A 20,314-nucleotide genomic window follows, 5' to 3' on the forward strand; every position below is an offset into this window, starting at 1 on the left:
CTGGGGATTCAATATTGAATAACAATTAAAAAAGGAGGAAATCGTAAATAATCCACTTTCTATGTTAAGTATTTCTTTAAAGTAAGACCTTAATATGTATGTCCATATAAATGAACACACACACACACACACACACACACACACACACACACACACACACACACACACACACACACAGAAACAGTCTTATTACTAACCTAGCTGGTATCAGACATGTGATTCTTTTGCCTCAATTTCCTGAGAGCTTATTATAGGCCTGTGCCACCAGACCCAGTTTTGTCATTCTTTTAAAACAAATCTTTTTTCTTTTTCCAAGACAGGGTTTCTCTGTGTAGTTTTGGTGCCTGTCCTGGATCTCACTCTGGCCTTGAAACTCACAGAGATCCGCCTGCCTCTGCCTCCCGAGTGCTGGGATTAAAGGCATACACCACCGCCTGACAAATCTTAAACAGTAGTTAGAAGGGTCATTGGCATATCGTTGTGTGATATTTTGATTGCATTCTGACACTCCTGAGACTGATAATAAAGTTTGTTTTGAATCAGAGGGCGGAGCTAGCTACTCGATGACCAAAATTAACTCTAGAGGTTTTGGAGAACTGAGGACAGATAGACACAGAAAGTAGTAAGGCGGAGCTGAGAGAGTCTTGGCCTTTTTGAATGGAGGAACAAAAGAGATAGAAAGTCACTGGTCGCTTCTCCGCCCCTTCCCTGATAATTCAGTTTCTTACCTCAATATCTGACTCCCAAAGTTTTATTGACAAAAAAAATAAACAAACATATCAACATATTTTAGTAAAACTAATGTGAAAGCATCAACGAGTGCCTTATATTATAAAATGATTGCTTTGCTTAGTTTAAAACTAAGAATAATTTTACAACATCTGGTTTGTCTCTGTCCTTTGTGATACATATTTTACTTACAGTTTGTGGATTAATCTCCTCCTCTCCCATAGGTTCATCCATAATTTGCTGTCCATTCTGTGAAAAGCACAGCAAGTAGAATGTTATCAAAAAAGATTTCTCATCAAAATTGTATGAAGACAGACAAAAAGAAAATAAACCAACAAAACTATCAACCCATCATCTAGAATATTTTCATGCCTAAAGAGCTTCAGTGAAATAGAACCACCATCTAAGAATGCAGGGACAACTTTTGGAACAAGTTCATAGGTAATTTAATTATTTGAAACTATCTGAGCATATTTCCATGGAACTAATAAACGATGACTACCTTTCCAGGTGAGCTCTTATGCTTCATAAGTAAATGCATTATAAATGGTCTTAGTCAAGCCTCACCTAACATCATTTATAATACTTTGTACAGCAAAACATATTCTAAACTCCAATGCCATTAATAATTAATCAGGAAAACTGATTAATTATTGTGGAGAAAACTAAGCTCAATCTCCACATCAAAGTAAGTTCCAGATGGACTAAACATTTAAATGCCAAAAATAAAACTAAGTATTAGAATATGGGTGAGTAATAGTTACAAGAATATAAATCATAAAGAGAAAAGTGACATTTCCATCCATAAAAGTTATTCTACCAGACACAAAGGATTACAAATGACAAACTGATTACAAAAAACTAAAGCAACATGACAAAAAGTTGGTATCCTTGATACATAAAGATCTTTGTTTTACAAACCTGTAAGAAAAAACGATGAACCTCAACAGAAATGAGCAATAAGGGAAAAAAGAATTCAGCCTTAGTGCCAGTCATAAAAATGCATTTAACCCAAAGGTACCTTTTGCCTTCCAAATCAGTAATAGCTTACAAAAACCTGAAACTAACACTCAATGGGCATGGGGAAAATTCTGGGTTTACTGGTAGAGAAAGTGTAAATCAGCACTCTTTCAGGAAGACAATTTGAGTCTATTAAAAACAAACAAATACCACACATAAAATTTTAGTTTCCCATCCATTCTAGTTCTTTTAAAATAGACAAGTGTACAAAGATGTATATACAAGATGCTCACCATAATTATTTTTTCCAAAAAGAACTCCAAATTGGAAACCTAAATTCCTAACAATAGAAAACTAGTTAAATATAGTATGATATATCCATATAATGGAATACTATGTGGTCATTAAAATGATAAAGATGTAAATTTATTGACATGGAAAGACAGTCACATATAATAAGTGAAAAAGCAGTTTACAAAACAATATGGATTATAACAAACCCATTTTAAACAAATATATACATGTCTTAATGTATATATTTGTATGGGAAAACACTCTGAAGGATATACATCAAAATGTTAACAGTGGCTATCTCCAAATGGCAGAATTTCAGATGACTTAAACTTTTATTTTGCTTATTTGAATTTTGTAATGTATCTATAGTATCTACAATCTATAACATGTTTTATTTGTGTAATTGAAAAATAAAACAGTAAGGAGTGGTGACCCATGTCTATAGTCCCAGAACTTGGGATCTTGAGGCAGGTCTGTAAATTTGAGGCCAGCCTGAGATATAGCAAGCCCACATCTCAAAGAAACAAAAACAAAACTTAAAACAATGGAACTTAGAAATATTATTATTCATAATAACTCATCTGTTATTCCCTCAGTGGACAAAAGCCCTCTAAAGCTCCTTGCTGATTCAACAAATGTACCAGGATCTAAATTAACCATTTTTAGAGCATTATAAATGGGGAAGTAATAAAAGGCAGCCCACAATACCACATAAGGCAGATTCTCTGAATTTAAATCCCTGTCTCTCTGCTCTCCCCAGCTCTATTTATCATTCGTTCATTCATTCTTCATTTGTTCATTTATTCATGCTATGTTCTAGGTGGTGACCTGGAGATAAAAGAAAACATGTCTTTCATCCTAAAATGTCTACTGACTTAAACAAAGGGCACCTACACGCCTAGGTTAGAGGCTGTCTATACAATAACACAAAGGACAAAATTGGTGCCAAGATGCAGGAAAGTGGGGGTGGGGAGCATATGTAAAATAAAATCAGAGGCTACAATACCCCCATTTTTGTGGTAACGGCATCCAAACTATCTTCAAGACATGCCTTTCTTCTAAAAAGTGTAACCTTTTATTTGACAGACTTCTGATTTTTTTAATCCAATCTAGGGACCCCAAGAAAACCTTAAATTAGTTAAGAATACTGAGTTGGAGGCAAGCATGTAGATTCGAAATCTCGTTCTCACACTAGCAATGATGAAGCCTTGGGCAAGTTATTTAAACCACATAAGATTTGGTTTCTGTACACAGAAAGTAACAATTTAGAGAGTATTATTCAGAGGATTGCAAAGATGAAAGATAAATACATGAAAACCTAATCTGAGTATTTGGCATTTAGTAAATAATCAGATTAGTTATTTTTTATTATGTCCAGATGCAGTCATCTCATCTATGGCTGGCCAACCTGCTATCTTTCCTGTAACTACTCTCTTAGTGAATGCTACCATCTAATTATATTTACCTTTCTCTAATGGTTGGATTTTAGAACTCTTAGTCTAACTGGAGGTACATTTATATTTTCCTTGGGAACAGAATTTCAGAACCGCCAGTTCCTTGTAAGTTTCAATGCATGCAAAACAGCGACCACACTTTTTTACTTTTAAAGCCAGCTGGTACAACAGGAACAGCACTGAACTTGGCATTGATAGACCAGCGGTACTGACATAGAGACCAGGCACTCAGAAGCCTTATGATTTGGGGAAATTGGACTTTCTCTGAACCTATCATTTTCTCTGTTCAAATAGGGATTATTTGCCCTGTCTACTCAAAAGATTATTATTCAGCTCAAAATTGAAAGGATTCATAAGAAAGCACTTTGTTAACTGTACCAATGTAAAGTACTATTAAGATGAAATAGCTTCATAAGGATAAAATGAGACAAGATAAAATCCTGTTGATAATCAGTAAGACATCTCAAAAGTCTTCTGTTTCAACTGCATATTGCATATAATCTATTTAAATTCTTTCCACCCTGTTTTTACCTATGTTCAAATGCTATCAGGATAAGAATGTAGGCTTGCCAGGCGGCCGTGGCACACGCCTTTAATCCCAGCACTTGTGAGGCAGAGCCAGGTAGGTGGATCTCTGTGAGCTTGAGGCCAGCCTGGTCTACAGAGCAGCTCCAGGACAGGCATAGGGCCGGGGGATGGGGGTGGGGGTGGGTGGGATGTAGGCTTATCAGGTAGCCCACTACTAGACTGCTTCTGAAAAAATACTGTCTGCTAAACACAATTACTCATTGTACAGTAATTTTCCTCACTCACAAATTCCACTTTAAGAAGATACTAATAAATGAAGACTAATTTGCCTTTAGATTACCTGTAAAGCCATAAGAAGTAAATCTACATCCATGCTTATAATGTGCCCATGTCTTATCTTTTATAGATAACTCAAGTTTCTCCAAATATTTAAGACAGATGAGACTTATGATCCTATTTGCTGAGCATATTCTTGATTCATTTTAAAGAGTAGTATATTAAAACACATGCAATCAACATTCCAACTCTGGTTTTAAAAATGCAGAAACGTGGGTGATATACTTCCCTTTCCTAGATAATAAACTTTCATTGATGCTGTTTACATTTGCAAAATTTTGGATATGCCTCAACATACTAAGTTTTCTGTTGATTCAGTCCCTGTCTTTTTTTAAATAGTTATTTTATTAGTTATATGTATCTATATCTCTGTGTGTGGGTATGCATAGGTACATGCAGGTGCCAATGGAGGCCAGAGGTGTTGCATCCCCTGGAATTACAGACAGTTGTGAGCTACCTAACATGGGTACTGGGAACTGAACCTGGGTCCTCTGCAAGAAAAAGTCCTCTTAACTGATCTAGTTCTCTAGTCCCAACATTTATCTAGCTTGCTTTTGGTGGTGGTGGTTATATGTGCCATAGTGTGTGTATGGTCAGAGGCAACCTGAGGAAATGGATTCACAACTTCTACTATGTGGGTCCTAGGAATTGAACTAAGGTCATCAAGCTTCCAAGCTATCTTTATGTGAAGAACCATCTAGAGCCCATTCCCACTTTTTTACTTACAGTACAACTTATTGCACCAGCAATATGTTGGGGCATACCCAAGATAATGCATCTTTCATCTTGAACCTGTTGTTACTTATTCCCACAGAAAAAGCCTTACTTAAAAAATTTTGATTCAACTTTTCCCACCTATAATCTTATTGCTACAGTTTCTATTTGTTGGAATAAAAAACCTGTAAACTACTTCACTATTTTCAGCTTCATATCACTCACAAATTTTGACAATAAATTATCTTTTCTGAAATATTTAGCTAATAACCATTAAAAATAAACATTCTAAGAAACAACTGAAGTGAAACATGATCCCAAAGGTATCCCATTCTCTAGTGTAGGCAAATAATCCACTTCTTGCTAAATTTAGGGAAGATTCAACTTTGAACTTCATTATTAAAGTAGGGAAATAGGAAAGCCAATGTTATCCTATATACCAACTTCACAGACCTTTTTCTCTACTAAAAAAAAATCTGTTTCAATGAACCTTTGGTATCATTCATCAAAATAAGGATCGAACCATGATTAGAAATGAATGTAATGTTATGTTTGCAGTTAAGAAGTTTATTTCCCCTTTGAAAACTGACCTTTGGCTATCACTAGAGACTAGGATAAACAGATGACCAGTCTGACTCAATGCAGTACTTAATATAGTTTCTAAAGCTAGAGGGATAGGGTCTACTAAACAAGAAAACGGATTTCTCTAATTTTAAGACAAATACAAACATGTGCACTGAAGTTGGTCAGTATCACTTTTAAATCCTGGCCATGTCCCATACTGGTACAGTTACCTGAACTTTGGGTAAGCTAATTAAAAATTAAGCTGCAGTTTATCCATTCGTAAGATGTATAATATAATATACATGATATGTATAATATAATATGCCAATCTTGTAGGATATTGAATTAGAAGGGTCCATCACAGGACAGTAAATGCTATACGTTTTCTCTTTTGCCTCAAATGATCAGGAAATGTTTGCATTTCTGCAGATAATTTCTAAAGATGTTATGCCGTAAAGAATAGGAGAGATGTCTTTCTCAACACTCACAGCAGTCAATTTCCTGCCAAGCAGGATAGGAGAAATCATTCATATGTGTGCTATTTTTCTGTACAATGTGGCTGAAGAATAAGTATGAAAAATAGTTTTAAAGTGAGGCAAATGTATTTTTCCTCTCTCATCCTACCAAAATGCCTGCCAGCCAAAAACAAAACAAAACAAAAAACGAACAAACAAACAAACAAAAAACCCATAGAGCTTGGCAGATTGTACATATGCAAATATGATGTGAAATATTGGAAAAGGTTAGGAAATGCTAATCATGCTTTACTTTGTTACTTTGAAATGTATAAAAAGTCACAAATTTGATTAACCTACAATACGGGTCTGATCAGAACAAATCAGATAAAGGAGACTGTTTCAGCAGGAGTTGTTTTCAAAACAACTTTCAATGTTATATACAGGGATCAATAAAGACTGTCTTTGAGGTGTGATGGGCAATTCAATCAGTAATTCTAAACTGAAGTTTCAATACCTCTAACGTATTCCAAAATATTTTAAGGGAAATGCTGATATGTTACAAATAAGACTACTTTCTTAAGAATGTTTCACTCTCAGCAACCCTACTATGGAGATTACTGTGTTGCAATACCTGTTATACCATATAGTCCCAGGGGTGTTGCCTGGTCTTTGGAAAAAATATAAGGTAAGTTTTAAAAAATTCTTTGACTTTCTACAGGAGATCATCTGGAAGAAGTGCATGAGGACTAAGAAGTGATCTGTGATGGATGAAATTTGACCTTTACCTTTGTGGGACATACCAACTACTTACACTCTCTTACCTAGAAGTGAAATGTACCTAAGAACACTGGGAGAAAAGGATTACTCATAGAGAATAACAATCTAAAGTAATAGGAAAGGAAGAAGAAAAGGGTCTGAAGCCACAGCATATTAATACAGAGACCCAAGTTGCAGGAAGGAGCAAGGACCACACTTAAGAAAACAGCAGCCCCAAAACAAAACACCCTCACATTTCCACAAGTATATCTGCCTTCCAAACTCCCTGATCCTAGCAGTGGTTTTCCTGTTGAAAGTGTAGGTAGCAGAAGTTTCATCATAAAGGTGCTGTACATGAGGCAGCAGAAACCTCTTTCCAACTTTGGTCAAGATACCATTGTATTGTTCAGAATCCAAAGAAGCTTCTATGCAATCACATTGAAACAATAAGAAACAAGCATTTTATAGTCTTAATAAGGAATGTATATAATCCTTACCAATGTGACAGGATTAAGAATCAGCTCCTCATTTATCCTAAGGAAATATCAGAGATGTGCATAAAGACTTATGTACAGTGATATTCATTATACTTTAAAATAGAAAACAATCTAAATGACCAACAGGGGACTGATTAAATAAATCACAATACATCTATTCATATGTAGGAACACTATGCAATGGTTAAAATCAGGGCCTAATGAAAAATTAATGATGCAAAATATGCCTGCAATATATTACATTTAAGAGGATATAAAGCTGTAAGTATGATCCCAATTCTGTACCCTCCCTCCCAACATGGGAGCATGTAACTAGCAAAACATAAAATCTTATCAGCGGTTACCTGGGCCATAGGATTTTCTTCGTGGTACTGTCTTTTCAAAATTATATGCATTTATTATGTATTTTTAAAGAGAAAAGGCAATAAATGTAATTAGAAAAATTGGTTTATCTTCTTGTTACAGTGCTGTTATGCCTGCTTTATTGGCTCTCTTGCTACCAAAAATTTGCTGGTACCCAGGACTGCTCTATTTTCTAGACTAGGTAGGTATGACCTCTGTTTGTATCTCTACTTTTAAGTTTATGAGGGTCCTTTCTTAAGTTTTTATTTGGTTTTTTTTTCCCTTGGTCCTGTAGTTGTGGCCTCAGAAAATAAGGTTTAGGCCTAGATCCACCTCATGTTTTTTGAAGTGTACCCTTAAGGGAAATTCTGTTTATGAAACAAGTTATGTTGGGAATAAAGAAATGAAAACACAGTAGCGAAAATTAAGTCTGTATTGTGAATAGCAAATATCAGAACACACACTGCAGAAAACAGAATCCATGCCACAAAGGACAAACTTGAGTAAATGAAAAAAAAGAAAGAAAGAAAGAAAGAAAGAAAGGATTTAAAAACTATGGAAGACAGACAGAAATAATCTATGAATAACAAATGTTCCTAAGAAAAAACAGAGCAGATTAATCAATCAAAAGTATAAGAAAACTTTCCAGTTCTGAAAAAAATACCTGAGACTGCAGACTGAGAAGGTTCAACAGAGATCATCAACACCAAGACATGTCCTGGTAAATGTTTTTAAATTTCAAGGATAAAGATATAATCCTATAAGCATACAAGCAGAAAAAATAGGTTATTTCAAAGGCACTAAAATCAAATTGACCTCAGATTTTTCCTCACAACAAAATGCCAGAAGACGATGAAGTAATGACCTACAGAGAGTTAAAAGGAAACAGTTAAGATCTAAGGATTTCATACCTCACCCTAGTTTTTCAAGTTCAAAGGTCATAGAAAATTATTCTTACATCTGCAAAGTCTTATGAAATGTCACCATCTTGGTAGCATCTTTTAAAAATAAACTGTTCAAAGGCACACTCTAGAAAACCATCAGGAGAATAAAGAGCTCAAGAATATGAGAAGAAGTAACGTCTATAGACACCAAGTTAATATCCAGGAATAATTGACTAATTTAACCCTAGTAAAGGATAATGTAGAAAAAAATGAATAATTATTGCTATAAGTATATAAACAATGTAAAAGAAAAATTATTTTATAGAGTTGAGATTTATAACCTTGGACTAAATTAATATCGATTCAAAAGAGGTAGGAGGAGAAGAAAAAATTAATTCTCCATCCTTCCTAAAAGTATATTTAACAACCATTATATTTAGTTTGTATCTGTTAAGTTTCGGATATTTTGGAAAACCACACAATAATAAAAAATAGATATTACAGTCTGAACCACTAAAGAATGCGCTATGTGGCTGATACATCTGATTTGATAGTCCTTTAGGCAGACATCATATTCAACCCTAAAAATATGAGGTAAATATTAATTACTTGTATTTCACAGCTGAAGAAACCAGAGTTTGGCAAATAAATTAGTGAACGGCAGAAACAGGACTCAAACCCAGGTCTTTTCAGCTCAGTAAGTCTTTCTTCTATCTTTCACAATTGTCTCAAAGAAAGCATTCCATATGGCAGAAGAAAAAATTCTCAAGGGAATAACAAAATGACAAACAACCATTTTGCAGGTGGTATAAGAAGTGTCTAATTAAAACAAAGTGACTAGTATTTGATGCCCTTGTAGCCTTTTGTTTGAACTGCTAGAGGCAGTACCCAGGACCTCACACAAGCTAGACAAATATTCTACCACTAGGCTGTATCTGTAGTTCTCTTCTGTTTGGAGACAGGGTCTCACTAAGTTGCCAGACCTGGACTTGAACCCATTCTACAGCTTGGGCAAGCTTTGTACTTGCAATCCTCCTTATTTACACTGGACTTGACTCATCTAGGATTAGCTTCAGAATTATTCACTGGAGATGGGGCAAGGAAGTATGGGTAGGGTAGTGTGTGGGAGGGGAAGCAGTAGGGATAAAATAGCAGGTCATGAATTGGTAACTTTTGAGACTTCAATCTTAGAAAATGGTGCTTGTTTATGCTACTTTCACTGTTCTGTGTGTAAAATGCTTCACACTAAAAACTTTCAGTAGGCTTATATTTTTTAAGAAGGAAAAAAATCCATTACTTACTGACAAAAGAGGCAAGTATAGAAAACCATATAGAAGAAGAAAGCACACAACTAACTTTTGCAGTTCTGGGAATTGAACCCAGGCCTTCATTCATGTTAAGCAAATGTTTTAACACTTAACTATGTCATCTCCAAGCTCTTCATTGTATAATTAATGTACACTTTTTAAAAAAAAACTGGAAGCAAGTGTTTGTAATATTAACACTAAACATAAAATCTAAGACAAAGAACCTTTAAGGTGATCACAAAGGTCATTTGGACTAAAGATACCAGTACTGAATGCATAGTAATAATGGTTACTATCAATTACTGAGCTCTTGACCACTAGGCAAATACTAAGTGTTATTATCTCTGATGATTCTACCAATTTCAAGAGACATTGTCACCAATTTTACAGATGAAAAAATTAAGCCAAGATGGATTTGTCAATATTTTTTGGTATACTCTCAGCAAAATGCCTGGCACATAGTACATGCTCAATAAATACTTGGTGAACACATGAAAAAGTACATTAACCTGTCCAAGGATAAAAGTAGGGACCACATTTAGACTCAAATCTAAATATAACCCTTTTCTTTAATCACAAATAATATTTTAATAATGCTCCATTATAGCAAGAGTACAGATATATAATTCCTTTATGTATATTTATTTTCCAGGTTTTATATAATTAGCATGTGCTATTTTTTTAGATACAAAAATAATCAGTGTGTAAAAGTACTGAACATTTAGCCACAGACTAAACAAACCACAACACAAAAGCACATGCATTAGGACTATAACATGAAATAAATGGAAACAAGGGCGATATGAAAACTTTAACACATGACTATCAACTAACATAAAAACAGAATAAGGACAAATTATTATAATTTATACTAGGATAGGTAAATACTATATTTTAGAATAAAATAAAGTATTAAAAAAGATTAAGGATTCAAGTACCTATTAAAAACTGTGTTCTAAGCCATAAAATAAATTAAAAAATATTTAATATTTTTTATTTTGTAATTATTTTCTTTATAAGCTGGAGTTACAGGAGATTGTGAGCACACTAACAATGTGTGCTGGGAACTGAACTGGGGTCCTCTGAGCTGTATCTAGCCTCTAAAATTCTTTTTTATTTTGTATATGTGCGTGCGTGTGTGCGTGTGTGCATGTGTGCGTGTGTGCATGTCTGCATGCACATGCCAAGCATATGCATGGAGGTCAATGGACGACTGTGGGAACTCAATTTCTCCTTCCATATGTTACATATTCTATCATTTGTTTGCAATTATTAATAAATCAGGAGGTAGATGTTATGTATAGTAGAGATGAAGGGAGGTTGAGAGTACTTTGTTCAAGATCACAGCTACATTTTGTAAGTAAAATAAGTGAAGCAAAATCAAAATGCAAAGTACCCATTAAGTGCACTTAGACAGAAATACTGCTGTAACACTGCTAGAATTGACATCCAGGCATGCTTATTTATTTTTTTGCATAATACAAAATTTTATATCAAAAGTGGGGAAAACCAGAGTTCTTTTATACAACATGTTCTGAAAATAATCACTTTGTAAACACATTATTCTAATAAGGGCATGGTTCATTTTTCTAACAGTTCATTGGTTGAATACATTTCAAATCATATTATCGCCTAAGAAGAGTTTCTATAGTCTATTCTCAATAGGGCCATGAAAAAATGGAAAGTAACATAAAACTAGATAAAGTAAGGAATCAAAAGTAAACATGATTTGCTGTCCATTTCTAAAAACCAGCGTGATCTTGGAAAAGGTACTTAGCTATAATCCTCAGAGTTCTATGGAACTTTGGTCAGTTTAGATTTGAGAGTCTGCCACTGTGGGTAAGCCCCTAAGTCTGAGAGCTCCCTCAGCTTGAAAATGTTATAATCCTTTGATTTTAAAAATTAAGCTTTAGATTGATTATTTACGATTTTTTGTTTTGTATTGCACTTGAGGAAGTTACCAATTCTGTGCTTATAGCTATTTTATATTTTCTTTCTAAGTGTAATTCTTTCATCTGTATCCAGAATAGTTTTATCTGTATCTATCAGTAGTGCATTGCTCCCTATTGTAAAGAAGGATAATGCCAAAGAATGGATGGAACAGCTGTTGTCACCTAAAAGAAAAATAAAATATGGGGTTTCTTTACAGATTAAGGACTCTAATGCAATCTTATAATTTCCACAATCCAATCTTACAGTATTTTACTAGCAGAGAAACTGGTGTAGTGCCAACTTTTTAAATAACTCCTATGAAGATTCCTAATTCTATTTCTGTCTCCCAAGCCCTACTTCTTTTTAATAGACGGCAGGTTTCCAATCCCTGCACAATGACCAGAATTGGTTAAGTTTTATGGTAACTTACAGTAGTAAGCAGACTGCTTGCCTAGTATCTGTGAGGCCCTGCATTCAGTTTCTAGTAACACAAACACAATACAAAATAAAATAAAATATTTGGCCTTCCTCCACACAGAAACAAAATCAGATTTTTCAGAAGCTCCATGGCTTAGTATTTTTTTTAAAGGGCATCTTGGATGACTCCTGTGATTATACAACTCTGGGAAAACAGTGTAGTAAAAAAGATCACGAGTTGTGATTTTTTTGCCACATCAAGTTTCAAAATCTGGCTTGTCCTTTATTACAGGTGTCTTTGGACAAGTGATTTACCTCAGTTTTCCAATCCAGAGTTACTCAATCCACCAGAAGCTGTGATAAATTCAGTCTAGTCAACCTTACGGGATAATCAATAAATTTCAACTTCTCTTTCCTGTGTTTACTTTTTAGGGCAAATATCATATGAGGAGCTTTAGAGGAGTTCCCTGTCCTAAGCATCCTCTCCCGTTTTCGGAACTAAAAACCCAAAATTAGATAGCCTATGTATTGTTTGGGTTGAGTTAATTCAGATTTATTTAGTCGGTTTCCAGAGGCTCAAATGAGAAATACCATCATGTTGGCTTCAAAGGCCAGACGTTTATTTTGGTGTGATTATGGAAAAAAAAATCACCTGGACCTCTATTTTTACATTTACAATATGATCATTAGATTTTTAAAAAACATTTTCATAAAAATCACTTTATTTTGTAGTCTTACCCCAAAAGTACCCCCCAACACAACTGAATTAATCTAGAATTCATTTTTCAAACAAATTCATATTTTTTCAAAATTCATTTAAAAATGAATTTACATTGCTTTTAAAAAAAAGGTGACATCTTTTTCTGCTTGGATTTCAGTTGAGATGTTTAAGGCCAGAGCTCTTCCCCAGTATTTGATTTTTCTAGTATTTGCTTTTGACTTTTTTTTGGAGACAGGGATTCTTTGTGTAGCCTTGGCTGTCCTGGAACTCACTCTATAGACCAGTGTGGCCTTGAACTCAGAGATCTGCCTGCCTCTGCTTCTTGAGCACTGGGATTAAAGGCATGTGCCACCACCACCACCACCTCCCAGCTGACTTTTTTTCCTATATGCCAAGCATTTTTTTTTTTTTTTGGTTTTTTTGAGACAGGGTTTCTCTGTGTAGCTTTGCGCCTTTCCTGGAACTCACTCTGTATCCCAGGCTGGCCTCAAACTCACAGAGATCCGCCAAGCATTTTAACCAATCCCATTTAATATACTCTGGCAGACAATCCCACGTTGAGGTGTAGTGTGAGGGCAGCTTGATATATTCTCTGGAGACTACCAAAACTACCCAAGCACTAGTGGAACAATGTCTCAAATGCTCTTGCAGATGTATTCAGCTATATGCTTGGTTCCAGAGAGTGAACTACCAGCCTCTAAACACCTTGATGCCTAATGGTTAGGACTGTGAGTTCACCTTTCTTCTGGGCTCTTGGGAAGCAAGGTAAGAACCAAAAGCCTATCTTCTCAAAGAGTTCCTCAAGGAGAGTTAACCAAAGGGAGGAACACAAGAAGAAGTGGATGGCTAATCAGTCTCACCCTCTCCCGGATACAGTGGAGGCTCAGCATCCGCTACGCCCCACTGACATTAGCAGGGATGAGAAACAGTTGAGTACTCTTGACCCCAGCTGTCTTCTTCTGCCTGGTTGATTCTGGGGGAAAGGTGGAAGCTTAGTGTAAACTATCCCAGCCTTTAACGACTTTAAGTCTTCCTATTTCGGGTTTGTGGTAGAGGCGCAACTTACTGCTGACAGTACACTGAGAAGAATCAGCTTCCTTTTACAAGGGTAGGAATGGTGAAAAACCAGCCTTCTGAACAGTCTGCAAGTCACCCAGCAGAGGGAACCAAAGCACTGTCCACTTTTTTTGCTGGAAGAGCAGAACACTGCCACCTGTTCCCTATTCCTGTCAGTATTAGGGTAGATTAGAATGAGAACTGCCAAGGTTTAGTCTTACTGAACTGCCCTTTCCCCAACTGTTTGACTAAAGAGGATAGAGCCTTTTTTGAGCTTTTTGTGCCTTTAGCATTTTGTCTGTGATATATGGGGAATCAGTAAGAAAACCCAGAGACCACATTACTTGTGTTACTTTTAGGATCCAAGGTCCTCAGGCAATTTGCCTTCTTTTCCATTGCTCCACTGTTTGTCCTATTTGTTGAGTTTCAGTTGGAAGGAAAAGTCCTGGGAGCTATAGGGTTCCTCCATATCTTGGCATAACCAGAAATTTCTTCCAAGTGATATTTATATTAAAAATGACACTTGTTTTCTAGTTTTCACATCATCATTAAAACTCTACTATAGAAAGCTGTTACATTGTAAGATTATAATTTTCCTCTAAATATCCAATTACATCTGTTTGTATTCCTGATCAATTTAGCTTGTTTTATGCTATTTTCGTTGTCTGTCCAGACAAATCAGGTATTTTTAGACTACATAAACCAAAGGAAAGAATTCTACTTACTTCATTATCACCTAGTACACACACTAAAGGGAGCCAAGAGGAAAAGAACATTTTAAAACTAATTTGCACATTCTTTTTATTGATCCAAGGCATATCTTATTTTTCACTTGCCTATACTATTTCTCTCTGTAAGCAACCTCCCCTTTTACCAATACCAACAGCCACTGTTATAGTTATTCTCTTGAATTATACCAATTGCTAGCAGGAACTTGAAGGAAAGAAGGTTAGTAAGGACAGAGGTAACTGAGACGGATTCTTTTTGTTGTGGTTGTTTTTGTTGTTTCCCAAGACAGGGTTTCTCTGTGTAATAGCTCTGGCTGTCCCAGAATATGCTCTGTAGTCCAGGCTGGCCTTGAACTCACAGAGATCCACCTGCCTCTGCCTCTCAAGTGCTGGGATTAAAGACAGCGCCACAACTGCCTGTCTGAGAAGGATTCTTAAAAAGAATTCCTTTAATACACTTAACTTTGGAGATTTTTTTAGACTATTTCTGATTATCAACATATTTCTATATTTTTGCTTAAAAAAATCTACTGAGTTTCCAAGACCTAGGGGGCTATTTCCTGCCTTCACCTTCAAGAGTACTTTCTGAAGTATCTGTAGCTTTCTATAACCAGTCTATATCTCTATGTTGTGTTCTTCAAGGAACTCTGCTCCTGCTTAGATAAAATGTACTAGGTGATGAGGTAACCTAAAGCATGTTCATAGAACCTAGGCCTTTATTAATCCAATTGAAAACCCACTGCTCTAGGGAAAGTTTTGGAGAATATAGACATATAGGGCACTTTCTTTTTCTCTAGAGAAAAAAACCATTTAAATGTCTAAATCAGTAACAAGCACAGAAATTAGGACAAAAAGCAAATGGAACGATCCTTAATATCATTAGTTACTAGGAAAATACAAATCAAAACAAGGAGATACTTTATACTGACTACAGACAGTTTCAGTAAAGAAATGTAACACATGTTTGGGGAAAACGTAGAGAAATACTATTAAGGGCAATGGAAAATGGTGAAAATGAGTTGTAAAAGAGTTTGGTAATTCCTCAAAAATGTTAACCATAGATCACATAACTCTACAACTTTACTTCTAATACATAAAATAATTGAAAATATATACTCACACAAAACCTTTACTCAAACATTAATACCATTATTCATAATAATCAAAAGGTAGAAGTTTGAAATAAGTCAAATTCCATCAGCTGATGAGTAAACAAAATGTGGCATACTCATACAATGTGGGAAAAAGGATGGAAGCACTGATACATTCTACACAACACGGATGATCCTTGAAAACATCATGATAAGACAACATATACAAAGGTCATTTATTGTAGGATTTAATAGGTAACTATAAAGACAGAAAATAGATCAGTGGTTGCCAGCAAGTGTGGGGCAATGTGACTGTTAATGAGTAGGGCATTTCTTCTTGGAGTAATGGCAATGTTCTAGAATCAGACAGGTAATGGATGCACAATTTTGTGACTATAGTAAGAGCGAGTCACTGTGTTGGTTAGTTTTTTGTCAACTAGATACAAACCAGAGTTAACTGGGAAGAGGGGACCTCAACTGAGGAATTGTTTCTATCAGATTCGTATGTGGGCATGTCTATGAGGGTATTTTCTTGATTCATGACTGATGTGGGAGGGTCCAGCCCACTGTGGACTGGGCCACCCCTGGGTAGATGGTCCTGGGTTATATAAGCAAACAAGCTGAGAAGCCATGGAGAGCAAGTCAGTAAGCAGTGTTCCTCTATCTGCTTCATCTCTTGACTGAGTTCCTGCCTCAACTTCCCTCAATGATCCAGATTTCCCTCAATTATCAGGATGTGTAAGCCAAATAAACTGGTTCTTCCCCAAGTTGGTTTCAGTCAATGTTTTATTACACGTACTTTATAAGGGTAAATCTTGTAGTAAATCTATAATTTCTATCTCAAAAATTAAGGCCACTTGACTTGTTTAAAAGTCTAATAAAAGAATTCACTGATTGCATAACTTTAAATTTTTCCTTTTCTTATGCTACAGCAACATAACTTTATTTTTTCAAGTATTAAGGTTTTTTTGCTGTTGTTGTTTTTTAGTTGAAGCAGATCCTACTTCCTGGCACTTTAAAAGGGTATCTGATAGGCCTTTTTTTCTGAAAGGAGGAGTCAAATATCAATAGGTAATGATTTATTAAAAAACTGCAAGTAACAAGCCACATTTACTCAAATTCCTACGGAGGGGCTTCTATAAGGACAGTTGGTAAATAATGTTTAGACAGCCTCCTTCTTCCCCACCTCAAATGCAAGATACTTTGTTTCAATGGTAACATAGCTGTTTATAAATCTGAATGCATTTTCCCACATAATGTGAAACGTTTTTACTCAGGCTAGTTTAAAAAGGCTGTATTGCAAAGCAGTATTAATTTTTATTGACTTTCCTGACTACACAGACATTGTTTCTATTATGAACAGCATTCCTAATTTATGCCAGGATCACATCCTCCATCGACCTCATTGAGAGGACTTCACATACATGAGAAGGTGCCTATCTTTCTAAGTCATTAACCTCCTTACATTCTCACAAACATAGCCACTTATGCAAACCATTTGGATACTTTCTGCATTATAGATGATTTCATCTAGATGGCATTACTCATCTGGATGTTTTCAATTCAAGCATGCCAAGTCAGTTGAAAGTCAGTGCAATCTGCAATCTGTGAAACTTGGGTTTGAATCTTTGCTCCTGTTAACTAGCTATGTAATCTTATGAGCAGTTTCTTTCCCTCTGGGCTTCAACTTCCCCAGATAAGAATAACGATATCCCTCATTCCAGTTCAAACACACCAAGTACCCAATCCAAAGGGCACTTGGGAGATGTGAGTGTCCATTCATTTAGGAGAAAGAGAGTAGTAACCTTGACACACTCCACACTATTTGATTGCAGGTAGGACTGTTACCAAGTTGTTTCTTTACCCTAAGGACTGGCTGAATTTTCCAAATTTACAAACTAAAGTTAAGGAAAATTGATTTTAGTATTCTGACAAAGCAAACAAAGTTAAAATTAACAAATAGAAGAGAAAAATGTTTAAATTTTTACATAGTGGCTATTTAAATTATTCTATTTAAGACAGTTTTAAACAATTACTTTTAAATTATGTATGTAGTGGATAGAAAAATGAATTTTAGTGAAATGGGATGTTCTGAACGGGTCTGTTTTGTGTGTTTGTGTGTGAGTGTCTGTGTATGTGAGAGACAGAGTCTCTGTACATAGCCCTGGCTGTCCTGGAACTCACTACGTCCAACAAGCTGGCCTCAAACTCACAGCTATCTGCCTGCCTCTACCTTCCAAGGGCTGGGGTTAAAGGTGTGCCACAACATCTGGCTAGGTCTCAGTTTTCTTACATAGAATAGGGCTAAATTGTTCTTAGTTCCAAAATTCTATACTAAATTAAAATAAAAGTTTCAAGTTCCAAGGCACTTAAGCCCACTTTTAGTTTTAAGTAGCACAGTAGAATGTACAGAATATAAATTACCATGCATTTTTTCATTCAATAACACAGAATATAATTGCTATTTTCTGCCCTATTTTGTTTAATACTTCTGTCCACAGCTCAGTCCACAAGAGGAAGCTTATAATTTTTACATTTTGATAGCTAAATATTCCCACTGCTTCAACAGGAAATGACATCAGCAAAACTACTAAAGAGAATGGTGAATTGGGAACATACCTCACTTAAGGAGGCTTCTAAAACATCATCAGGATAGGGAAGGAGTAACTGATAATTGTGAAAAACGTATATCAAATATAATATATTTTTATTTAGAAAAATGCCTTAGTTTGTTCATTTCAAAACACAAATAAGAAGTAGAAGAACAGGAAACTGAACACTGAACTAGAAGGAAAAGGGGAGTTCTATTCATACAAATCCTTATAACCTATGACTGCATTGGTCTCTATAGTAGACAATAAACACAGGTGACTATTTAAACTAAACTGAAAATTCAGGGCATGGAGGTAGCTTAGTGACAGGGCAATTCCCTAGCATATGTGAAGTCCTGTGTTCCATCCCTAGAATTGTTCTTCAGCCACACCAACTGTATTTCAAGTGCTTAATAACCCACCATTAATACTATATTGAATGGTACTGAGCTACAAGTTTTAATTTTATAAAATAATTTTGTTTTTTATTTATATGAGCAAAAGAGGTTGCAAGTGCATATAGATGCCCACAGAAGCCAGAAGAGGGCGACAGATCCCCTGGAGTTGGAGTTACAGGTGGTTAAGTCCAATGAAGGACATGGGTGCTAGACACTAAAGTCCAGTCCCCTGGAAGAACAGTAGCAGGCATTCTTAACTGCTCAGCCATCTCCCCAGACCCCTCTCAGTTTTAAAAAATTAATTTATGTTTGTGTGTGTACAATGTATATGTATGCATGTGCATGTGAGAAGAGTATGGGTATGCATAAGCCAAAGTGCACGTGTGGAGATTAGAGGACAATATCTAAAGGTCCTCCCCTTCTACCTTATTTGAGACTGGGTCTATGTTGTTTCTCCTCTGCACAAGCCAGGCCATCTGGCCCTTGAGTTTCAGGGAATTGTTTCTCTCTCTGCCTTCTACCTCCCAGTAGGAGTGATGGAAATACATACAAATGCTCATGCTACAAATCTGGCTTTTGCATGAATGAGTTCTGCAAATTCAAACTCAGGTCTTCATGTTTATATGGTAACTGTTTTTATCCACCAAACCATATCCCCGGATCCATTTTTTTCTCCAGTTGAGGTAAGTCTCACATAGCTCAGACTGGTCTCAAACTGGATATATGTAGTCCAGGATGACCTTAAACCTCGTCCTCAAGTCTTCATCTCCCATGCACTAGTATTACATGTATGTATCACTATGTCTAGCTAACAGTTCTTTTAAAAGTAAATCTTCATTATTTTATACTGTTTTCAGAATAAAAAATAAAAACAGTCACCTCTGTTCCCAAATGTGAAGAAATAAATAACATTCTAATGTTGAGGATTTTACTGTAGGTTTTATAAGATCTTTAGAACAAAGTTTTTTTCCCCTGGAGCTGAGGACTGAACCCAGGGCCTTAGCAAGCGCTCTACCACTGAGCTAAATCCCCAACCCTAGAACAAACATTTTTGTCCCAGCCACTGCAGTAAGATGTAGTTCAATTTATTAGTGACAAAATGGTCTTTTGCTTCAAGCTATCATTTGATACCTGCTTCTAACACATATCATATGATTGAACTAAGTTTCCTACAACAAGCTTTGTGAACCAAAGGATTAGAGTTAAGCACACAGTAAACTAGATGACCAGGTCAGATTTACAGATCATCCTATATAAGATGATGATATAAAAATTAATTTATATGGTCAACAAAACAGTCAACACCTAACGTGTGTAAGAGACTTTATTAGCTAAGATGAAGAAATTCTCTTTAACTTACTTTGCCTGTAATACTACTTCTATTATCAGAGAAGAACGAAGAAATCGAAAAGTGCTTTTGGACTAATACCTAAGTGTAGAATATCTAATATTTGAGAAACCAGCAAAATCTCCCAAGAACAAAATTGGACCCATAGTATGAAAACCTGATTACACATAGGGAGACAGGCTAGCTTTCCACTTCAGAGCTGCCTAGTC

General features: G+C 35.7%; 1 protein-coding gene across 7 annotated transcripts in view; it reads right to left on the bottom strand.

Moving 5' to 3' along the window:
* The window catches only part of Rps6ka3 (ribosomal protein S6 kinase A3), a 107,751-nt gene that overhangs the window by 78,410 nt on the left and 9,027 nt on the right, over nucleotides 1-20,314 (bottom strand). For 2 of the 7 annotated variants that reach the window (XM_052728724.1, XM_052728650.1), the window contains exons 2-3: nucleotides 8,297-8,390; nucleotides 922-978 (exon numbers count right to left, since the gene is read on the bottom strand). In XM_052728724.1, the coding sequence (XP_052584684.1) occupies nucleotides 922-963 (42 nt within the window). In that variant the 5' untranslated portion in view covers nucleotides 964-978; nucleotides 8,297-8,390. Of the gene's footprint in view, nucleotides 1-921; nucleotides 979-1,650; nucleotides 1,672-1,982; nucleotides 2,030-7,290; nucleotides 7,328-8,296; nucleotides 8,391-20,314 lie in introns of those variants that run through there. The other 5 variants (XM_052728573.1, XM_052728432.1, XM_052728495.1 and 2 more) reach the window with 5 other exon arrangements.

This window comes from Peromyscus californicus, unplaced genomic scaffold, assembly GCF_007827085.1.
Source record: "Peromyscus californicus insignis strain IS unplaced genomic scaffold, ASM782708v3 Scaffold_10__1_contigs__length_136768540, whole genome shotgun sequence".
Lineage (NCBI taxonomy): Eukaryota > Metazoa > Chordata > Mammalia > Rodentia > Cricetidae > Peromyscus > Peromyscus californicus.